This window comes from Pseudorasbora parva, chromosome 20, assembly GCF_024679245.1.
Source record: "Pseudorasbora parva isolate DD20220531a chromosome 20, ASM2467924v1, whole genome shotgun sequence".
In the NCBI taxonomy this organism is placed as follows: Eukaryota; Metazoa; Chordata; class Actinopteri; order Cypriniformes; family Gobionidae; genus Pseudorasbora; species Pseudorasbora parva.
In genome coordinates this window covers 13,666,994-13,690,761 of record NC_090191.1, presented here as the reverse complement: position 1 = coordinate 13,690,761, position 23,768 = coordinate 13,666,994, and the positions used below count along the sequence as shown (strand labels likewise).

General features: G+C 38.8%; 2 protein-coding genes across 2 annotated transcripts in view; one reads left to right on the top strand and one right to left on the bottom strand.

Moving 5' to 3' along the window:
• Positions 1-64: 64 nt before the first annotated feature.
• Positions 65-13,172, bottom strand: LOC137049681 (uncharacterized). Its single transcript, XM_067428287.1, has 9 exons — positions 13,052-13,172; positions 8,211-9,012; positions 5,219-5,875; positions 4,672-5,142; positions 4,423-4,592; positions 4,078-4,332; positions 3,710-3,985; positions 3,556-3,623; positions 65-287 (listed from the first exon to the last, which is right to left on the bottom strand). The coding sequence occupies exons 2-9, from the start codon at positions 8,962-8,964 to the stop codon at positions 197-199; spliced, it is 2,742 nt and encodes a 913-aa protein (XP_067284388.1). The 5' UTR covers positions 8,965-9,012; positions 13,052-13,172; the 3' UTR covers positions 65-196.
• A 173-nt stretch (positions 13,173-13,345) lies between these two features.
• Positions 13,346-23,768, top strand: part of LOC137049706 (zinc finger protein 501-like) — a 36,778-nt gene continuing 26,355 nt past the window's right edge. Inside the window, exons 1-2 of the mRNA XM_067428327.1 lie at positions 13,346-13,593; positions 13,987-14,311. Of these exons, the coding sequence (XP_067284428.1) occupies positions 14,053-14,311 (259 nt within the window). The 5' untranslated portion in view covers positions 13,346-13,593; positions 13,987-14,052. The remainder of the gene's footprint in view (positions 13,594-13,986; positions 14,312-23,768) is intronic.

Genomic DNA, 23,768 nt, shown 5'->3' with positions numbered 1-23,768 from the left:
TCCCTTGACTAAGAGTTACACACATATATATATATATATATATATATATATATATATATATATATATATATATATATATATATATCTTAACATAATGGCTGTTTATGCAACTGGCCCCTGTTGGTACAAGTCGGCAGTTCAGGCATTTGCACCATGCAGGCTCTCCTCTGTTTTGTACATGCGCTCCTGTTGTCAGTCACCGGTAATCCATAATATCCCGAAAAACCCCTGGCAGACGTGTGACTACAATTTTCAGGACTTTGTCCCGCTCCTCCTGCGGCAATTCGCTGTAGAAATTGAGCAAGAACATATTTAGAATAGCTAGATTTACATTTTGATTCCACTGTCTTGACACCTTGCTCTCACACTCTGCCTGCACCGCCGGGGTGACACGTGCAATGTCAGGCCATATGTAGTTAAGTCCCCTTTATTTATATAGCACTTTTTACAATGACGATTTTTCAAAGCAGCTTCAGAGTGTTAACAGGAAAATAATACAACAGAATTTGATTTGGCTGTACAGCCACTCTGGAGAAAAAGGTGACGTTATCCAGCTCAGTTCAATTATCATATAGTGTCAAGATCGGTAATATAGTTGAAAATTGACCTTAATTAATTCATGTAGGTTATTTCTTATTTGCTCTTTTGTAACTTTGAACTTGAAACTGTGCTGCGTTCTGTTTTCTTACTCTATATTATTTGCCCACCCTGTTATATAAAGCTCCACCCGTCATAAAATTTCTGGCCTTGCCCCTGAGTGTGACAACAGTATCTTAATTATAACGTGCCATCTATTTTTCTAACGGTTACTGTTATCTTCCACTAAATTGAACTAGCTATTGATAAAGCTGGCTATCTAGCTAAAGCCAACATTCCAGCACTGAAGGGTCAAATATTGGGCCTGTCCAACACCCACACTTGCGCTCTTGGCCACCTGAAAGCATGTTCATGTGACAGGAAGTGTGCAAAACAGCAAAGGACAACCCACACTAAATCCACATAATTTCTAATACCGCTTCGAGTCCAAGCATATCCCGAAAGCTTTCAGACGGCCTGCAAGGCGCTGAAATCTTTAGACCGGAGTCTGCGCACTAGTGATTTCGGGAGCGGAGTTGTGCAGTAGAGAGCAGGAAGTACAACGACGATATCAAAAGCCTGCCCACACTATCAACAGTTATGGAAATGTAGAAATTAAAGCTAAAGCAATAATAAAAGTTAAATAAAAGTTCACTTATTTAAAAAATGAACACTTGAAATTAAATCATTGTGATGATAACTGCCTACAGGGACATAAACTAACTTTGGGGAAAAATATTTTAAGTGCAATTTCATTGTTTAGTTTGCCTCGCGTCCATTAAAAAACACAGAGGTGCGGCTATACTGGGACCGGTCACCGGGGGGCGATCGAGGTGTGGAGGCTTCAGTTTCTGAGAGGTGTGCTGCAGGCTTGTTTTTCGCCAAATGGCAACCCAAGGTGTTGAAATACTATTGGGTAAACTGGCAACGTGTAATCACACAGACCAAAACAAAAACAGACATTCCGGAACACACATTTCAAAGTAGATTAACTGGCTGTAGCATTGTTTTTCTGAGAAAAGAGGATGTGAACTCAGCATATTTCCTAAATATCTGCAGCCATATTACGGTATTTTTATGCTTTAGTACAATCAAAAACTTACATACTGCACCTTTAAATTAATATGCATAAACATATTGCATATAATTGGTGCAGAGACTGCGGAGATTATATTTAGCTTGTAAAACATTTAAAAAATAAAACACCACAATCACGCAGGACTTAACTTTCAGTCACTGTTTTGGCCGAAGATCACTCGCGCCACTAAGGAGTGTGTACATGAGCAATACGTTTCGGCTGCAGTTAACTAAATGGCCACTTGTCGCTGATAACAAGTTATTTTTATTCTACATATAACCCCTTTATTTCTTCCTATAATGTCTATGCTGATGCTACCACCTTACTTTTCATTTTAACCAGACCATCCCACGGTAGAGATCATACAGAGATCTTAGGGTAATCTTTGATGACCATCTGTAATTTCAAGTAATCTTGTATTGTAGTGTGATAATGTAAGCATCTGTAAACTTGACATAGCTGCTGCATAATCTTACAGATGGGCCTAACAAACTAATCTATTTATTTTACATGTTATTTTGTAGCCTAAATATTTTCTCTGATAGCGGATTCTAGTGTTTCTTTAGTCAAGACCACCTAAACCGAGACCAAGACCAGCATGCACCGAGACAAAGACTTTGTGGGGTTCAGACCAAGACAGGGCGAGACCGAGTCAAGACCAAGACCAGACCAGCACTCCTTAAATTTATCTAAAAGATCCATACCTACTGGTCTCTTATTTTAAGAGAAATTGTTTATATTTAATGAATAAATACAATTAGAATAGTAAGACACAATAGCACAGTTTCCGATCAAATCACTGAAAATAAAATTAATGGCACAGAACTTGCATCTGAATTGGTATAATTACACCTGCATAAATAATGTTCAGATTACTGTCACCCCCCCATTTGAGAATAGTCATGAAAATGCACTATCCAAACACAGGGCTGTAATTCAAGAATGCTTTGGAATATAGATTTAATTTGTTCTTGATTTAAAGACGACAATCAGCATATGAAAGCATTTAAAAATATAAAATAATGAAAAAGTTATGGTAGTTTAAATTGACTTCACACCGCCCACTAGGGGAGGAGCTTGCTAGAAGAATTTAGAGTACCGTTTCCATGGTAACGCAACATCTGATTGCAAAACTGTTTTCACAGGATGAGTTTTGAGTTTGTAAGCTTTCGAATGATACCCAATTCATAATAATTACTCAAATATATGATACAAAAAGACGATCAAAAAAAGAACGCCATGCGTCCAGCCAGTGGGGCGGTGACAGTTAAGAGGTTAACATTAAAACATTAACATTATTTAACAGTCACATAATCCTTTATTCAACGGATATGTTCAAAGCTGCTGATTCATTTAAAAACGAAACATTGCTGAATTAGCAAAGAAAGTTTAAAATGTAATATTAAAAATGTATATTAACTTCTTGTTTAATGAACGTTTGTATGAATCATTATAATTTGCCATCATGCTTATATTAATGAAAACAGCTCTCTTGCTCTTGTGATATTGCTTAAATTATATTATAATTTAATTCTATGTTATATAAACTAAATTTCTAAATTGGGGCATTTTAGAGACGATGCTGCATTGATTTTGAACCCGGCAGCACAGTAACAAAAGAAATCACATCACAAAGAAGTTATTGATTGCATTTTAAGTTAATGACCTTAAATCAGACAATGCCCCGGCAATTAAGTGATATCCTTGCAGTTGTGGTTGCAGTCCTGACAAGTCCTCTTAGTCTGAGTCCTAAAATTAGGACTGACACGCCCATTATTTTTAAGAGTTTCTCCTAAATCGGCAAGTTAGGAGCTAATTTTAGCCTTAAGATGTTTTGTGAATATGGCCCCTGATCTATTACTGTTGCTTATGGGTAAAGTTACACACAACACAACTTTTACCTGTTTATCGGTGTGAGGTTTATCTTTTTGAGGCTGAAGAGTTGGCGCTTCGCTGGGCTTGGTTCCTCCTGGAAAGAACGAGAAAAGCAAGTAGTCAGAAAAAACACCTCCTCATCACAAACGGTTAAACCAACCCATGAGAAGATGGACTTACTGAAGCAGACTCCTTTGACAGCAGGCCTTCTTTCGTTTGTGGGGGGGTTGCAGAGGGTGATGGACTGGCTGCCCGCTTGGTGGGGGGCCTCCAAGTCTCCACTTTTTTTAATACTGTGGTTTTCTCACCCTCTACAGCTGACTCAAACAGGTGGCGGTGTTCTGCTGCCTGCTTTGCATTTAAGTTCAACACATAAAATCGGTCAGCTGTGGAGGTATCCTGACACATGAATTGTACCACTTTATACCAGTTTTCGGGACTGTGGGTGTTCTTTGCCTGTATGGATTGAAGAAAGCATAGGCGAAGAGTTAGAAACAAACACCTATAGTTCAGAAACTCACAGCAGAAACATGCACAGGAATGCTTACATGGGTGGCAATGGAGGTCCTGACATCAGTGAACGTGGGCGTCCCAGGCAAGCCCATGCCAGCCCATGCCTCTTGGAAATATTGGTTCAAATTTTTGCTGGAGCTTGGCTTGGATGTAAAAAAAAAGTAGTAGGCATTGTTCCCACCCACCAAGGTGGACCTCATGGATAAAAAATCCTGCAGCCACTCATACTCCTCAGCATCCAAGAAAAGCTGGGCTGCCCCGAATGCCTGGTTGGTCATATGAGATGAAATCTGTGCAAACAGTGACATGTAGCATAAGAATTTGGTGAGAGTTCTAAAAGAGAACTGTGCAGAGATAGAAAGAGGAATAAAATCACTCGCGTTGATAACATAGTTGCCCTCCGTTGTGGTGTGCTGGGCTTCCTCCACCTCCTTTATGGTCATGTTCTGGAACACCCCACTGCGATGACCATAGATGCAGGCCAGGTATGCGGTGAGGTGTCCGTAAAATGACCACTGGTCCTTCTTGTCCCCTGAATTCCTGAGGCGAGCTGCACAAAGAAAGGGACAAGCATTAGGGGGGGAGCTTTGGAATGCCAGTTTGAAAGGTGAGGTGAAGTGAAAACTTACCCAGAATCTCTGGAATCCTCTGCTTGGCAGTGGAGCGGCACTCTTTTAACACTGCCTTTGGAATGAGGCGGCCTTCCTTGGCCGGGTTGAAAGCCACCTTTTGCACCACTACCTTCCTCTGAAGTAATTTTAACATAATCTTGGCCTGCCTCCTGATGCCCACCAGAACCACTTTTGAGAGGTGACAAGTGGGTGGTGGGGTCTCGGCCATGTAATCAAGGAACTGGGCGACGTTTTTTAGGTAGTGGTGGATGGTTGGCTTGCTGATTATAGCCTGTGTCAACGAGTTGAACCAGGACCGCATCCGGATGGGTTGGTTGAGGAAGGTCAGACTAGCCAGGTCTGACCTCCCCACCGCCATGTACGCAATGAAATGGCGGATACGTAAAACCTTCAAGCCAATTTTGTTTTTGAGCTTTGGAGTGGGGTTGGCACCCTCCTGTTGGCCCCTGTACTCCTCCAGGAGGACATCTGTCAAAAGAAAACACACAATTGGGTCAATCAGGGCGAGGGCACAGAGTAATAAAGGACAGAGCGTGGTACTTACTTAAAGCTGTAACATGGTCTGGGAAAGGGTGTTCCTCCAGCTGGTGGGTGGGGGGCTGGTCCTGGGGGCCCTGGCTGGCTAGTTCCCCTGAAGGCCCGACATGGAGCTTGCCATCCTCCTCTTCCAGTTTCTTGGACCGTGATCTCCTCCTCAACAGTTGGTAGCGGCGGGTAACATATCTGAGAGAACGGCTCAGCATGTCCACCTGCCTGTTGAGGTTCACCACCTGATCCTGGAGCTGTTTGTGGGCCTGCTGGCAGCGGGGATTGTCGCAGGTCCCCTCTTCCTCCTTCTCCTCCAGAGGTCGGGGTTCATCCATCAGATCTTGAGCCTCCTCCAGATCCAGGGTCGAGGCCATAGGCACGGCCGGGTTGCTTGCACGCAGATCTGCAAGGTTATCAATAATCTTCTTTCTCTTCAAGGCTTTCATGGTCTCTTGCTGGGCTGCCCTCGTTAATTCCGTATGGTCCTTTAGGTGGCGGTCTATACGGGAGCTGGACTTGCCGCAGGCAGGCACAGGGCAGGTGCTCTTGCGGACGTCGACCCTCCCCGAGGAAATAGCAAGCAGCAGCTTGCGCTCCTGTCTGTTGATGACCTTGTGGGTCAATCTCAAATGCTGGCTAAGCTGATGGTACCCACGAAGGCACAGTGGGCAGTCTTCAGGACCCATGACAACAGAATAGAGGAACAACACAAAAATCAAATAAAAATGATAAAGACAAAATGTGTGTCAGGGAATCATTTATGCCCTTTATAGGAACAATGTGCAATCTTTTTGATCCAGAAGTATAATAGATCAAAAAGTTAACCACCTTTTTTTCCAGTCATTTCAATTTTTGAGTCTCTACCCCAAATGTCTCCATCAGCCCTCTTTGACTCTTATATTCTCAGAACCTTTGAGTGATTTTTGGGTACAAGAGGGGCACTTTCTTCAGGAACTTCCATCTCCGTATAAGGGGACGTCCCATGCGCCATTTAATGGCATGGCAGTTTCGAGAGGACACAGTCCCTTTACCCTCTGACCCATAAACAAGGTAGCATGGGCACCAAAACCTTCCTGCCTGCTACAGGGTCCCCTGACGAGAGACCAATTGTGCCCTCTAATCGACCTGACTTTTGACCCCATTTTTCTAGATATCCCACTTTCCCTTTAAATAATGTGCCCGTGTACGGGTCCTAATTTGGACTCGAGGGAGCTTTTGACCTAGTCGCCTCGAATGCTTGTTTGTGGGGCCCTCGAAAACAACATACTAAAGAGCCAAATTCCTCAGCGTTCGTGAAGGGCTTTACAAACAATCCAAACAAATATTCAGTAAAAAATACAAACATGTGCTTGTCCCCTTTGAAACCTGGGGCCTATACCATGATGGTAGTTTAACAAACTCAGGGTTACAGAATTAGTTTCAAGTTGACAAAACCAAACCAATCTATTCAGGCTTTGTTTGTCCCATGATGCTGATCATAAACTTTCTCTGTCAACTCAGGCAATCACACGCTGTGGATCAGTGGAACTCACAGAAGCAGCGAGATTCACGTCCCTCTTCTGCAGAATATTACATGACTGAAAAATATGAATAATTTGAACAAATTGACAGCAAGAAGAAAAGAGCGATCTATGAAAAAGCACAACTTAAAGAAAAACCTTGCGTCAGTGTAAGTAAAAGTTATGAAGTTAGTTTAAACTGTGGTTGGTTACATACCACACTATGTAACTTTTCCATCCGCCAGAGGGCGCCTATTTAAAACAAAGGTGTAGTTTGATGACGGCAAGTTTGAGTGCAGAATCTTGGGACTTGTGGTTTTCACCTCACAGCCAGTGGAAAAGAATCGAGGCAGAAATCATGTTCATGGATGCAATTATTAACATTACTGTAGTATAAAGCAGAGCAGGACTGACTGTTGAAGGAGCTGAGCAAGGCCGCTGGAGCGATTGTTACGCAAATACACGGCTCGCGAGGAGCGGGACTTTTATTATGAAGGAACATAATTGCCAGAGCCATTTCTGCTTTTCCAGTTATGAGTAGGAGGTAACGCAGCTCTGTTTAGCATATTAGATACATTTAAGTGTGTTTAAAATTATGTTATGACGTTACTGTGCATTCGCTCAGCGGCTGCTGTGACATTGTTCACAAAGCTAAGAGTAAAACAATTCTGCAGAATAAAACCGGAAACCAAGGGTAACACAGATATGACAGAATTGACAGGCAACTCCCTCAGAGGTCTCTGCTCCTTGGTTAAAATAGCAATTTTCTCACAATTTACAAATAGTTGGAAACATTTGGGATATTGTAAGAAATCTACTGAAAAAAATACTGAAAAAATACCACAGTGCACCTTTAATATAGATAGAGAGAATTGAACATTTAAGCTCCATGTAGTCATTTTTATAGCTTTATTTATTGATTTTAACGCTTATTTGTATGACTTACATAGGCTATTTATATTAATTTTAGCATAGTGCCTATTAATGATTATTAACTAAAATAATGCATGTGTATAATTACATAAAGTATATCTAAATCATTAAAAAATATTATTATAAATAACAATTGATAAAAGCCAGATGCTTTAGTCTTTAAAAAACATTTGCTATGTAGTGAACTTTAATTTTGGTGCAGATACAGGGGGAGTGACTTTATTGCATATAGATGTGACCCTTTGCTCACAGCTGATTGGTTTAAGTTCAGTTTGAGATCTCTTACCTGCAATAACCTACCCCAGAGCAGGTTTGCCTTTGAGTGTAAGTTACTATGGAGATGAACACTGCTAAAAGCCAAGCCACTTTCATGGTACCTAAAACCCAGGATTGGTGCAAAATAAACTGAAATTTAACTGGCTGGCCAGAGAAACTGAAACTGAACAAGGTCATAGGGCCTAGTATCTGATCACTCTATCATTCATTCAAGAGCTATTAAACCATTCAGTCGTGATAATGGGACTAATGGGGTAATCTTTCAGAAGATGTGTAATCAGCTGTGAGAATGAAACCAACCTGTTTGTATCCCAGTATCATCTTGTTTCACTCTGGATTTTTCTTGTATCCTCATGTCTTCACTCGTTTCTTTAATACACACCATATTTATTTGTGTCTCAGTATTTTCTTGCATCACACTGAATGTTTCTTTAATCCTCATGTCTTCACTCTCTTTAATAAACGCCACCTTTGTCTGTTCCTCAGGATCTTCTTGTTTCACACTGAATGTTTCTTCAATCCTCAAGTCTTCACTCCCCACTTTAATCAACACCATCTTTGTTTGTGTCTCAGGGTCTTCATGTTTCACTCTGAATGTTTCTTCAATCCTCACATCTTCAGTCTCTTCAATAAACGCCACCGCTGTCTGTTCCTCAGGATCTTCTTGTTTCACACTGAATGTTTCTTCAATCCTCAAGTCTTCACTCCCCACTTTAATCAACACCATCTTTGTTTGTGTCTCAGGGTCTTCATGTTTCACTCGGAATGTTTCTTCAATCCTCACATCTTCAGTCTCTTCAATAAACGCCATCTTTGTTTGTTCCTCAGGATCTTCTTGTTTCACACTGAATGTTTCTTCAATCCCTTCTTTAATAAACACCATCTTTATTTGTGTCTCGGTGTCTTCATCTTTCACTCTTAATGTTTCTTCAATCCTCACATCTTCAGTCTCTTCAATAAACACCATTTTTATTTGTGTCTCAGTATCTACTTGTTTCACACTGAATGTTTCTTCAATCATCATGTCTTCACTCTCGTCTTTAATAATCGCCATCTTTATAATAGTGTCACGTGGATCTCTGTTGCTTCATCAGGAGTTTTTCTGTGTGGTTAAACAGTTTAACATGTTTAAGATAAGAATAATTAACAGAAAGAAAAATAAACCCAGACTAAGGCTCTGTCCTCAAGGAGATGCGTTCAGCTGTATACATGAAACATTTTTATCGTATCAGCGTTTCATCCAGATGAATCTGGTGTTTTAAATCTGAAACTGACATACTTGCGGTTTCATGTACAGCCAATCCATATATTTTGCGAAATGGTCATCACACCATGTCCCGCATATTAAAGAATAGAAGGGATAGAGCTTCAGCCACTGGGCATGCGCAGAACAATATATTGCATAATTTAATTACCGTATATGCATTATTGTAAGGGTAGCTTTAGGGTTGGGGTAGGTGTAGGCGTTAAAGGGTTAGTTCACCCAAACATTAAATTGATGTCATTAATGATTCACCCTAATTTCGTTCCACACCCGCCCATTCATCTTCAGAACACAGTTTAAGATATTTTATATTTAGTCCAAGAGCGTATCTAAGTGTAAACACACTATACGGTCCTATAGTACCTATAGTACCTATAGTCCCCACTATGGGCCCTATTTTAATGATCTGAAACGCAAGTGTCAAAGCGCGGAGCGCAAGTATCTTTGTGGGCGGGTCTCGGCGCTGTTGCTATTTTCCCAGCGGGATAAATGGCTCTTGCGCCCGGCGCAAATCTAAAATGGGTTGGTCTGAAGTAGCTTCATTATTCATAGGTGTGGTTTGGGCGTAACGTGAATAAACCAATCAGAGCGGCATCCAAAATTCCCTTTAAAAGCAGGTGCGCAAGTTCCATTATGGATTGCTATTATTATGGCGTATTTACCAGGCGCACGCCAGGAGCGGTTCACAGCCGACGTGACTGATGTTCTTGTAAGAGCAGCCCTTATGAAACAAAAATATATTGCAGTATATTGGAAAATTTCATGCAATACATTAGGAAATATATTAACATATATGGGAATTAATATTTATATCTTTCAATATATTGCAATATATTGAAAGCGGCAATCATTTGTATATTTTGCAATATATTACATGAATATATAATATATTTTATAATACCATCAATATATTATTCCATATATTTACAATATATTAAAATATATTTCAACTAATATATTGGTAAATATATTTTCCTTTCGTAAGGGAGTGAAAGACAGAGAAGTTGTGTTGTATGGGGATGGGAGAAACCCACCCAAAATAGCGTCGGTTAAACAGTTTTTTATTTTTTCAGTCGATTTTTTTCCCTGGTTCTTGACGGACAAACCAATTTGTCAGATGTCCTTAATATATATATATATATATATATTATATGAACCGCCCAGGGAGCACAAGTTCATTCACTAGTTTAGCAACGTGCTTCTGTGGAGGGAAAAGCGCGCTTTGCGCGGGTGCACAATAGGAATGACACATGCGTCGGTGTACAAAGTCAATTGCGCTGGGTGCAAGATAGGGCCCTATATGTGGAATCCTCAAATAAAGATTCAAACGGTTTTAATCTTTATTTGAGGATTGAACACAAACAAGGAAGAGAAGACGATGCTGAATAATGTCGTAGTTTTTGTCATTTTTGGACCAAAAATATATTTTCGATGCTTCAAGAGATTCTAATTAACTAACTGATATCACATATGGACTACTTTGATGATGTTTTTATTCCCTTTCTGGACATGGACAGTAAAGTGTGCATACACTTGGATATTTTCCTCAGACTAAATATAAAATATCTTAAACTGTGATCCAAAGATGAACGGAGGTCTTGCGGGTGTGGAACGACATAAGGGTGAATCATTAATGACATCAATGTCATTTTTGGGTGAACTAACCCTTTAATAAAACACAATCTGGTTAGTAGCAAATTAATTTATTGTTATTTTATCGTGAGATAATGGGTGCATCTCAATATCCATCCTCATTCCTCCATCCTATGACCCAGAAACCAATGGAGCTCAGCCATCTTGTAGGACATCTCAATTCTCTAATTGCACAGCAAGGAGGCAAGGATGGAGGAGTGAGGAGGCTTCCTATGTCATGAGTCATGAGCGAGGATACACAGGTGGATCCTATGCGGAAGTGTTTTATCGACTGAACGTGACGCAAGCATTAATTATCCTCCCCCTTCATATGGTGCCACAGTTTATTCTTTATTATAACTATTATGTTTACATGTACAAGACACAACTGTTTGTCAAATAACAACAACAGACAGTTGCAGAATTATATCAAAGCACAAGAAAATTAAAGAAACAAATATAGAAACAAATAGAAACTAATACTATACAAGGAATAAAAAGCAGTTAATAACTGGAATTTGTTTTTGGTAATATTGATTAAAATATGAAGAAATGTGGTATTTGGTGGAGGCTGAAGCTCACAATATAGTTCTCTCTAATGTTCAAGTATCCCGATTAAATACAGCGGTGTAGTCAGCATTAATTGACGCCGCTTTGAAGTGACGTTAAAGGGAGCAAGGATATATATAATTTCACTTGATTCAATTCCTCCGTCCTTACGTCTTTTCCTTGGGTCCTTCCCTCGCATCCTGAAGGGGTGGAGCTAAGGCGCGAGGAAAGGAAACGAGGATGCACAAATAAGAATTGGGAAGCACCCTTTGCCTCACTTCCGACCGTTGCTGTACCCCTTCTAGCAACAACTTTTATTCTCTGTTTTTAATGTTTTTCTGTGTCAGAATTACAGTGCCACATACTGGCCTGGCATGTATACTACATCGTTTTGAGTCGGTTTCAGTGGTTTTCGCAGATATTCCTTGCGATCGGATAGGGAAAGCTCTGGCTTCGTGTGGATGTGGCCTAAATATCTGTGTCTCAATCAGCTCTAGTTCGGTATCGGTCACTGGTAAGGGAGTCAGTCAGAGTGAGAGTTAATGGACTTAAATGATAAGACAAAAACACTCAAATCTAGCACTACAACTTAATAAAAGAACCCAAACTATACAGACACTTCATAATTAGTTGTTTGTAGATTCACAGTTTGACCAGCACATGCGCTGAAACGAGTGCTTTGATCACTAAATAATTTTTAGAAACAACCATTTGAATAATTAACGCAAATTTTCAAGTTTAAACTGTTTCACAATAAACTGATTCACGTAATAGAGAGCGAAACGAGACACCTTTTCTATTACTCGTGTGTGGACGCGCTTAACTCACACAAAATAAAGTTATTACCGTTAGATAAAGTATTACATAGTGATAGCCATTTTAAAACTGTGCTTCATGAAGCTTTACGAATCTTCTGTTTCGAATCAATTGATTCAGAGCATTTATAAAACTTTCAAAATCATGTGGTCTCAGTAAATGAGTATTCGTTGTGTCATCACTGTTTCCAAACGTTTCGAATGTCACCATTAGGGGCAATGATCTCTGTGAACCATTAATCAAGAGGACTGAGAACCATAAAACAAGTGTCTGTGGGTTTGACCTGATTTCTGATCAGTTTTATACATGTGTAGACATTATTATAATTAAAAGTAATACTTTAGTCTTGTATTGGCCAGTTTATCTGACGTTCATGGACCAATAACAAAAACCCTGACAATTGAAAAAAGAATATACAGACACATTTTGTTAGATGTTTAGTTCATTGCATTTGAATTTTTTTTACTTTCAATAAAACATTTGCAGTAGATTTGTAAAAGGTGTGTTTTGCAGTAGATTTGTAAAAGGTGTGTTATACATGTTTGTCCTGGGTTTGTTGTTCTGACAAGCAGTGGTCACCATGGAGAGAGGTTGTTTCTAATAAACTACGACGCAATACGGCACATTTGCTTCAAATGTTTCAGTGTTTCATGAAGCCTCGGTCTGCCCATCACTAGTATTACAATGTTAAATTCAATAATAATTAAGCCATTTTACATCGTGTGTAAAAAAAACTGTAGAATTGCCTATATATACGAAGTATAACATATGTTTTTAAGAAAACATATTGTACATTACAAGCACAACTAACCATTCATGTCATTGATAAATACAGAAAAAAGAATAGAACGGCATTTTACATAAAAACGTATAACGTTACCTATTAAACAGCTGTAGAGTTGTCCATTCTTCAGCAGAATCACAACAGACACATGAGTGCGGGCAGCCTTATGACGTCATATCCAGACCAAAATAAAAGTAAATTTCACACACTGTCTAAAATCATACAAGTGCAAACGGAAAATGTCTCTGACGTAGACTATTTTATTATTGCGCTTTCTTAACTTGTGTGATTTCAGACAGCAGCGTGTGATCAGTACTGTTATTTTGGTCTGTTGATTTAACGTCATAATGCTGCGCCGCACCTCTTGCGTCGGCTGAAGAAAGGTCTGTGTGTTGTTTTTGTTGTTGTTGCATTTAAAGTGTTTCAGTCAGTGTAACCCGTTCTGGTAATTCTATAGTTTTTACACGATGTAAAGTGGCGTATTAATATTGCATGTAATATTGTGATACTTTATCTAACATGAATAACTTTATTTCATGTGAGTAAAGCGCATCCACACACGAGTAACAGAAAAGTTGCGTCTCTTATCGCTCTCTATAACGTGAATCAGTTTATAGTAAACATGATTTTGGTTACTGGTAAGTAGTAAATTGTGATTATTATTAAACCAGTTGTTTCTGAAAAAATGGTAGTTGTTCAAAGCGCTCAAAAACAGTGTAATTTACAAATCATTCAAATGTCCGAATAAGTGGCTGTATTATGTATGTTATTTTATTAATGCTTTTGTTTTTGGCTAATTGGGTGATTTATGTTCAGTAGCACTATTGTTAGTCAGTAATTCTCTCTCTCTCTCTCTCTCTCTCTCTCTCTCTCTCTCTCTCTCTCTCTCTCTCTCTCTCTCTCTCTCTCTCTCTCTCTCTCTCTCTCTCTCTCTCTCTCTCTCTCTCACATACACACACACACACACACAGTCTCACAGACAGGTTAATGTGGATTTCTTTCTTTCTGTTAATTATTCTCATCTTAAACAGGACAGAGTGTCCAAACACAGAAAAACTCCTGGTGAAGCCTGAGATCCACGTGACAGTATTATAAAGATGGCATTTATTAAAGAGGAGAGTGAAGACATGAAGATTGAAGGAACATTCAGAGTGAAGCATGAAGAATCTGAGGAACAAACAAAGATGGATTTTAATAAAGAGGAGAGTGGAGACCTTAGAATCGAAGAAGTATTCAGTCTGAAACCTGAAGAAACTGAGGAACAAACAAAGATGGATTTTAATAAAGAGGAGAGTGGAGACCTTAAAATTGAAGAAGTATTCAGTCTGAAACATGAAGAAGTTGAGGAACAAACAGGTTTGTTTCATTCTTAAAGCTGAACTCAGTCATTTGATCTTTATTATAGGGTTAGTTCCCCCAAAAATGAAAATTCTGTCTATAATTACTGACCCTCATGTCGTTCTTAACCCGTAAGACCTTCGCACCTCTTCATTGAAGTGAAGCCCAATTAAGGTACGCCATAGTCTGAGTTTTTGCACACATATTAGGCGGGATGTATGAGGACGAATTGCTACAGCACTTTTATCATTATATTGAATGGCTATTAGCTGTGAGAAGACTGTCAGTCAATGTATTGTGCAAACCAGCAACCATAAATGTAAAGAAACAAAGTTGCTTATCATATTTTCCTAACAACCACATTTTTTAAAAAGAGCTCAAAAAACCACAACCAACAATACCTCAAGTTTTTTTTTAACGTGACTTGCCAAAAAAAGAAGCCTAAAGTCGCATGTTTTATGCGGACTTGGCAATTATGTATGCCACACATTCAAGTCTGAAAAAATGAAGCAGCCTTAACAAATGATTATTTGAGTAACAAACAGCTACTTTGACTTCAATGTAATGAAAACATTATTTTCTCTCAGTTAATTATACATCAGTATCTAACAAAAAAAATTACAAACCATATGCAAGTGATTAACTTTAGATTGGCTGTCTATAAGTCAGAGCTGTACTGTTAATTTGAAAAACATATACATTTTGTAGCACTACTAGCAGTCAAATTTGACACATTATTTATTTTTTTAAATGTAGCATTAATGTGCCACAAATAAAACATGAACTCCATTTATTCTTGGCTACTTTTTCATTATCACTTATATCTTTACCTTCAGATAACCACATTCAATATTGTTAATTTAACATGATGCAAAAATCTGCTTGTGTTAACCATAGACTAAAAAAATATGGATGTAGTGTCCATGACGTCATCCATGGGATTCCAATAAGCCGTTCCGAAGCTTAAAGTAGGGGCGAGCTGGCATTGCCATTTTGCGAGCGAGTCATCGCGTGTCACTCCCGGATAGCAGAAAATTTGGGCAACAAGGCGGGATGTGGGCGGAGCTTAGGTAACGCAATGACTATCCGGTTGTTAAGGCTGACGTCATGCGGCAGCGCTTCCGGGTCCAAACGTTCCATCTTAAAACTCAAGAAAAACTACAAACGGTGCTAATATACACACACAATGTGTTGTAATACTACAAAAAGTTATAATAATAACCTTTTTCTCCATACCAAAATTCCAGATGGTCAGACAGTGATTCATCTGTTATAAATTGTTAAAATATTAATATCTGTAACGCTGTGACCATAGAGAATGTTGTGTAGACTAGACTGTAAGTATTTAAAATGTTTAACTTTTTTAAATGTTTGATGTTTAATATGAAAAATAGCGCTCATAAACAGGCGTCAATGGCATTCTCAAGTGAAACGAGTTGAGGTTGGACCCAGAAACGGCATTCCTTACGTCACTACTTAACAAGCGGAAAGACAGCAGATAAATGGCTATCTGCCTGTCACCCAAAATAACCACGCCCTTAATTATGCAGAACTTTAAGGCTTTATATAACGTAAACGAATGATTTATAATAAAAAAAATCACCCCCCCTCACAGTTTTCATAAAGGTCAAAATTAGCCGTATTACCTAAAACCACAATTTGTACCAGGCTGTAAACATGTTTTTTTTTTCTGCTGTTAAGTTGGGCATTTTAACATGAGGCTCAATAAGATTCTGCTCCCTTCTGGAGCTCTAGTGGCCAGTTGAGGAATTGCAGTTTACATTACTTCCGTATTGGCTTCAAGAGAGATCGTGGGAGGTTGCCGCTTGGTGTTAACCTGTTTCCAGGGGCGTAGCCATCTTTTCAGAAGTGAGGGGGACAGAAATGTCGTAATGACATTTTTTTTTTGGACCAATATAATTTATCGCATCTCTTGCTTTTAATTGGGCAAGATATCAAATACACTGCTGAACAATAACCATTAATTAATATCTATAATATTATTCTCCTATTTTTTATGCCAATTTTATGATTGGTTTATATACTACAAACACTTCTGCATTAAGACTCTACAGATTTTATGCAATGTAAAAAAAAAAAAAAAGTATTCTAATGTAAACCATGCTGTTCTCTATGTGAAGATATAGTAAAGTGTAATTTATTCCTGTGATCAAAGCTGAATTTATCATCATTACTCCAGTCTTCAGTGTGACATGATCCTTCACTAATCATTCCCATATGAGGATCTGATGATCAACACACATTTATGATTATTATCAGTTGTGCTGCTCATGGTGATGCTTAATTTTTGTGGAAACCATCTAAACATTTGTGGTAAAATTAAAAAAAGAGCGAAATTAATACTTTTATTGATCAGACATGCATTAAATTGATCACAAGTGATATTTTTAATATTACAAATTAGATAATAATTGATTTAATAAATGCAAATAAATGCTGTCCATTGAACTTTCTATTCAAAAAATTATATTCAAAAATTCTATAGAATCCTGAAAAATAACATGTAGGCTATCATGGTTTCCACAACATTTTTAAGCTGCACAACTGTTTTCAACACAGATAATAATCATAAATGTTTCTTGATTATGAAATCCTCATATGAGAATGATTAGTGAAGGATCATGTGACACTGAAGACTGGAGTAATGATGATAAATACAGCTTTGATCACAGGAATAAATTACTATATTTTCACATAGGAAAAAAGCTGTTTTAATTTGTAATAATATTACTTTTTAAACTATTTTTCATTACATAAATGCAGCCTTGGTGAGCAGAATATACTAAACATTAATCACATGATAGCCTACTTTATTGTCAATAAATAGCCTACATCGAGATGACTTGAAAAACACACATAAAACATATTGTCGCAATCGTCTGATTGTCGTCGTCACGTTTCATCTCTCATAACGATTGTTTTCCTTCAGCAGCGTGACTGGGTATTACGAATCCACTATTGGACTTTCTATGTGAGCGCCCTCCTCATATTAGGATTCGAAAAAAATTACAGGTCATGCATAGATTATTTTTTGTCTCTGAGTTTAAATCTTGATGTATTCACATTGGTTTCTATGTAAATACACTTGCCCGTGACCTCAAGAAGCGCGCTATCAACCGAGGTTAGAGAAGGCTGTTTTTAGTGTCCCTGTTAATTTGGCCGTCGCCGCGCAGGGTAACGCCGGATCGAATCCCGCTCGGAGCGGGTCGACTAGGATCGGTGAGACCCAGTAAAAGTGCGGGGGACGAAAATACATTTTATTAAAAGTGAGGGGGACACGTCCCCCGCGTCCCCCGCGTAATCTACGCCCATGCCTGTTTCACAAATACACAAGAACACAATGTTCAGTCTAAAATTAATTTCTGTCGTTTTATTCCATTTACTATATAATGAGAATATGACCATATAATAGCATAATATTGAAAGCACACAATTTTAAAGAACATTTAATACTTAAGACTATTTAGACATTGGAATCGGAATATCAAAAATATAGCCTAAATAAAACAAATATACCTTTGTTAACAGAAAAGGTGTAGAGTTCAAGATATAGAACAAGACAAATCGGATACATTTTTAATTTTCAGGCAGATTCCGAGAAAGGAACACCAACATGTTTACCTTGTGGGGCTTAAGGCAGGAGTTTCTATCTTGGGTAACAAGCCATTACCAGCTGTGCTAAACATTCTTTCTGAGCTGAAACATCCTGCTAGGTTACGGTGAGGTGGCCATGTTCTTGTTCTTCAACTAGGACTTGTCTTCTGGCTGGGATTTGCTTCAGCACCTTTTCTATTTTTTTATTTTTTAGCGCCCCATCATCTGGTAGAACATGCGGTGAAAAAGATACTTTACTTTATACTTTATACTAATACTTTCGCAATTCTGTATATCTCTGGCCACTGGATGCTGTATCTGTCTTTTATAAATATGTTAAAACCAAAGACTCCTGAGATATGAAGGAGACAGTACTACTATATAGGTACTCAAGATTAACATTCTAATGTCCTTTTGTGCAAAGAGTTCCTCTTGTGCAAAGACTCTTTGTTTCTGAAAGCTGAATGCAAAGCTGAAATTGCATCCAAGAAGGCAGCTTGTAAGGCAGGGTATTGTTCAACAAATCTTCAAACCAGGAGGAACTATGAGTTCCAAATATATAATACCAACTTGTCAGAAAAAAAAATTACAAATAAAAAAATAGAATCACTAAGTTGGAAAAAGAATTCCCCCCCCCCCCTCCTAAAAATGACTTGTGAACTCAATCATGTGTAGTTAATCACCTTCTCAATAGCACACAAAGCCAATTGACTTTCAACTGTGATCAGCTGTGGCCATTTTGATTAGCTCAGCATTAAACAAGCTTTTCCTAAAGCCTAGTTCACACTGCCCGATTTTAGCCCAGATTTTGACTCGCTGACAGGTTTTACGAAGTCACGGACAAATGCCTGAAATCATAGGCAAATCGGTGCTCGTGCACGCGAGTGACAATCACACAGTTTGAATGATCAAAGACGCAATCAGAGAGAGTCGCCGACGCCTGTGAGATATTTGGCATGCTAAATATCTGGACCTGTTTGCGATTATAACTCCTGCTGTGTGAAATGAGTTCTGACTGAAAATTACATCGGCAATGACCGACTGATGAGAGAGTGAGATACACAGCAGCGGGAAGTTTAGGGAGGGGTTATAGAGCAGAATATCATTATTTTAATTAGGGATGCACCGAATCCAAGATCTGGGTTCGGATTCGGATTCGGCCGAATATTGGGCTTTTTGACTGGGTTCGGTTTCTGCCGAATCTTAGAATTTTTTTCCACCGAACCGAACCCGCTTGCACTACGCGATACTGGTCGAACATGATGCCGCGATTGATTATAGCAACGTGTTTAGGTGGACCGTTCGAATGCAGTAGGCTGTGAGAGAGTGAAAATGGAACTTGTGAACAGAAAATGTTGTTTGGCAGTACTTTCAGTCACAAGAAGGCAATTCAATGCGAGCTATATGTTTCATTTGCAATGCCGATTTATCTCGTGGTGGCATGAAACCCTAAACAGTATGTCCGGTTCGCGAACGAATCATTCTTTTTAACCGGATCTTTTTAGTGATCCGGTCGAACCAGTTCACCAAATCGGACTGAATCGTTCTAAACTGTTTGCGTCTCAAATCAGCGCTGATCTCACAAGTTACTATAGTTACTCACTTTCTGACATGAGTGACAGTCCCTCAGACTAGAAATAAACTAATATCTTGAAGTATATGTTGTAACTCCAACCGTTCACTGAACTGAGACATGTTTTGCTGTGAGAACCGGTGAGCTGAGATACTGCATGCGTGATAGCGTCGTCTTGAACAGAACTGTTTCTCTCGGAGTGGGACGGCTGCTGTTTCTCTCGGAAAACGGATGCTGATAATATATGAGCACGGGTGAACCAAGGATTTGTGTAAGTTTATGTTATGTCAATGTAAGTTTATTTAATCTGTGTAAAACAGATTGTACAAAAAAAGTGTTTGCACGACAGTGGCTGTATTGAGTGCTTTTGCAAAACATGAATTAACAAACGTATCCAAGATGACGATGATTACAATAATAATTATTACTTTACTAAGTTTTAATTACAAATACTTTACATGAATGTGTTTGAATGTATTTTCATCCGCTGGTACGATAGAAATGACGTCATTACGTAAGGACGTAAAAGAAGCGGTGATCCGTTTTTTTCATGAAGGAATCTATAGACAGCAATACGGGACAGTCATCCTGGCATAATGTTGCCTTTTTTTAAATTAAATTAAATTAAATTAAAAATACACTGCTGTGGACGTTGTTTGTGTCATTAATGTGTTTACTGTGATAATGGACTTAGGATGGGAGTTGGATTCGGTATTCGGTTTCGGATTCGGCAGAATCTTAACCAGTGGATTCGGTATTCTGCCGAACCTCAAAAATCTGGATTCGGTGCATCCCTAATTTTAATAGATACATTTACAATTCTTTTAAACAGAAACAAAGCCCAAACATTTGCACTTCCAGCCGAAGCAGCAGCACATTGCAAAATTATTTATTTACCTCAAACTCTCTTTGCAGAACACAATGCTTGCTCCCTCTGTCTCTCCAACAATTTCCTCTACCATAATCTTTGTTCTTTTTCTCCACAAATCAGCGTACAGACAATTTGAAACTAACTTTGTGCAGTTAATCATTTTTAATAACAATTCCAAGTGTCGCGTAAGAACTCTGGTCTGACGCACGTGTTGTTGGAAAACTTAGTTTGCACATTGGAGAGAGAGAGAGTTGTCGGCGATTGTTCCTCCTGTATAGTTATGCAGTGTGAACTCATCTGTCGTCGATCCATCGTGCAGTGTGAACACAGCAGTGACTGAATGGTACCCCTGATAGTCATGCGGTGTGAATAGAGCAGTGACATGACAAGTTCGAAAATCGTGCAGTCTGAACTAGGCTTAAAGCAGTTCAGTCCTTGGTAGTGCAACAATCAACTATCTCCAGGATAAAGTATGTGGACAGTTATTATTAGGGGTGTAACGATTTGATTCGACTGAAATAAAACAGTCACACTGATTTAAATTTTTTACATCCCTAGTTACTATACATCTTCTGAAAGAGTACAGATCAAACTACAGGAGAAGCAGCAGCAGAAACAAGCGATCTCATATGTAACCAGATATATGAAAAATAAGACGATCATCTTTAATAAACAGCATACAATCAAAACTGTCTAATGTTACTGAATGAAATGTCCACCTAGGACGAGCTATAGGACTGTAAAGCTTTGGTGTTGGTGGACTCGATCTAATGTTACTCCTTTTTTGTTTTGATCATCGTTCTGAATCCCATCCAGACATAGTCTTTGACAAAAACGTGATTTTTTTTTCAGATTTTTTTTTCAATGTCGCTTTTTTTATTATACTTACCCACATTCAAGTCTTGATATAAAAAATAATGCATGAGGCAAAAAATGAGTTTACTTATTTTGATATATTGATGAATGAATATGTTCAGATATTCATACAATCAAATATTATGGGGCCATGACACTTGTGAAAATGATCAACAACACTGGCAGGTGAAAGAGTTAAAGCTACACCGTGTAACTTCTTTAGTTTATTCTTGGCTAAAAACACTTAGTTCTTTCAAAAATATATGTGCTCATTAATGTGTATTTACTTCTTTCAAGCAAAAAAGTATTCTCGTAAGTTTATATTATGCCATTAAAAATACATACGGGTGAGGGGTTCGAATGCTGGTCGCCATGTTGCCCCTCCATCTTGAAAGTACATTAGCCAAAGAGGGACATACCTATAAATTCAAGCTTCGCCTTTCGCGTTTTAACACTCGATGGCACCGTGTCGAATGTGAAGAGGGGGATTGCCATGTTAATCTTGGACTAAATCGGCCACTGTAGGAGTTAAAACTAAATCAGAATTGAGAGGAACAGAAACTAATATTCACTGGATGGTCATATACCTTTTCACCGCTAGATGGGGGAAAAAATAACACAGTGTAGCTTTAAATAGTATGTTAACTTTTCAATTGCCTACACAGTTAATGGTAATGGTATGCTAACTTCTCTATTGCCTACCTGAACCTACTTGACCACCGTAGTGAAGGGCAATAAATCTTTCACTATAAATTTAGTGACAGCCCTGTGTCATTCCACTATTTTTTTTCCAGGGGTCATCTTCCCACACATCGCTATGTGTCTCTGTCTCATTCCTCACTATATATTAAATACCATTTCTAGCCCAGATTTTCCTGTGGGGTTATTATTCATATTTAGATGTACATTTTAAAACTGATGTGGTGTCCCCAAAGACTACTAGTAATACTAACTAAAGACTTTATATTTTATAATGAATGTAACCTTCGTTTAAAGGTCCCGTGTGCAATATAACATGAGTTCATGTTTCATGTGTAAAAAAAACCACAGTATTTTTTACCAGGGCCGGCTCTAGCTCTTTGGTTGCCCTAGGCGAGATGGAGTTTTGCGCCCCCCACCCCTCCCCACCCCACTCCACTCACTTTTATCGTCTCTAATTCGTCTGTTTTCCTAGGCCTACCCCTAACCGAGAAGCACTTATTATTAAACACGTTCGACGCTTTATTTCCACTTTTCAAACATTTTCTCACTTTTTATTAAAAATATATGCCTTTCCATTTTGATATGTGATGGGAAAGGGAATAGAGCGAGTGTGGCAAAAGGCAGGATCGAACCACTGATCGATCTGCATCAAATCTTGATGCCGTGCGTCTTACCACTACACTACAGCCACTGTAAAGAATTAGGTGAACACAGCATATTTGTGTTTAATGTAAATAATATGGCATCTTTCATTAGGCTGCTCCAGTAAAAAAAAAAAAAAAAAACGAGGGGCCGTATTTATTTCCTTCCGACGCCCACGTAGAGAGCGTTTGTACTTTTCATAAATAACATGCATACGTTATCCATATTCATAACGAACTGGACTTTTGATATTTAAATGACATCCATGTAGGTTATTGTAGATTATTGTCAGTGAAGTTATGTTTGCAATACTTATAGTAATTATGTAGAAAACTAGCAAGTGATAGCTTAGTGACAATATTAATAATATTTATAAAATAAATATTAGTTGATAAGATTGATACTAAGTAATTTTATTTTGTTTGACAACTTATTGGCTGAGATGAAAAGACTAACCTCTATACTGGGCTTTCTTTCAAAATTCCTTTCTTTTTTTCTCTTTTTCCGTCCCTGTGCATCCGCGGGGTTTAGACGCCTCATTTTTGATGAACGCGCAAGATGAGCACTTGCCTGACCTAACGCCTGAACTAATAATCAATAATCACCATCAATTCAATCTAATAATCAGGTTGATAAGTAATTAAACGTGTGGCTGAGGGGGCGCCCTATGATGATCATGTTTAATGAACATTATGTTGTATTTTGCTTGTTCCGATTCTATGCTTAATGGGTAGTAATGGGCGGCACTAGAGCGCGCTCGCGCCCCTAACACAATTGTCGCCCTAGGCAACCGCCTAGCTCGCCTATAGCAAACGCCGGCCCTGTTTTTTACACAATTTACTTATCTGTACAGCTCTGTTTTCTCTGTCCTAAAAACGGCCTGATGATTTCCTTGTTCTATGAAGTCCCTCCTTCAGAAATACGTAGCGAGTTCTGATTGGGCTAGCGTTTCCCGTGTTGTGATTGGACCGCAGCTTAGCACACTTTGCCCGGAAAGGTTCGGCCTCTTACCATAACGGGGAGATGCAAGCGCTGAATGCGCGCTCATCTCCACGTGGGAGAGCAACAAGACCACGCCCCCTATTTTACACGTTCTTGTGGGCGGAGGGTTAGTCAACAAACTGTTCTAGTGACGTCATTCCTGAAGGAAGTGCAGGGGTGAGTCCAAACCGGCCGTTTGCTGTAGGCTTTGAAAGGGAACTTCTGTTAAATAAAAA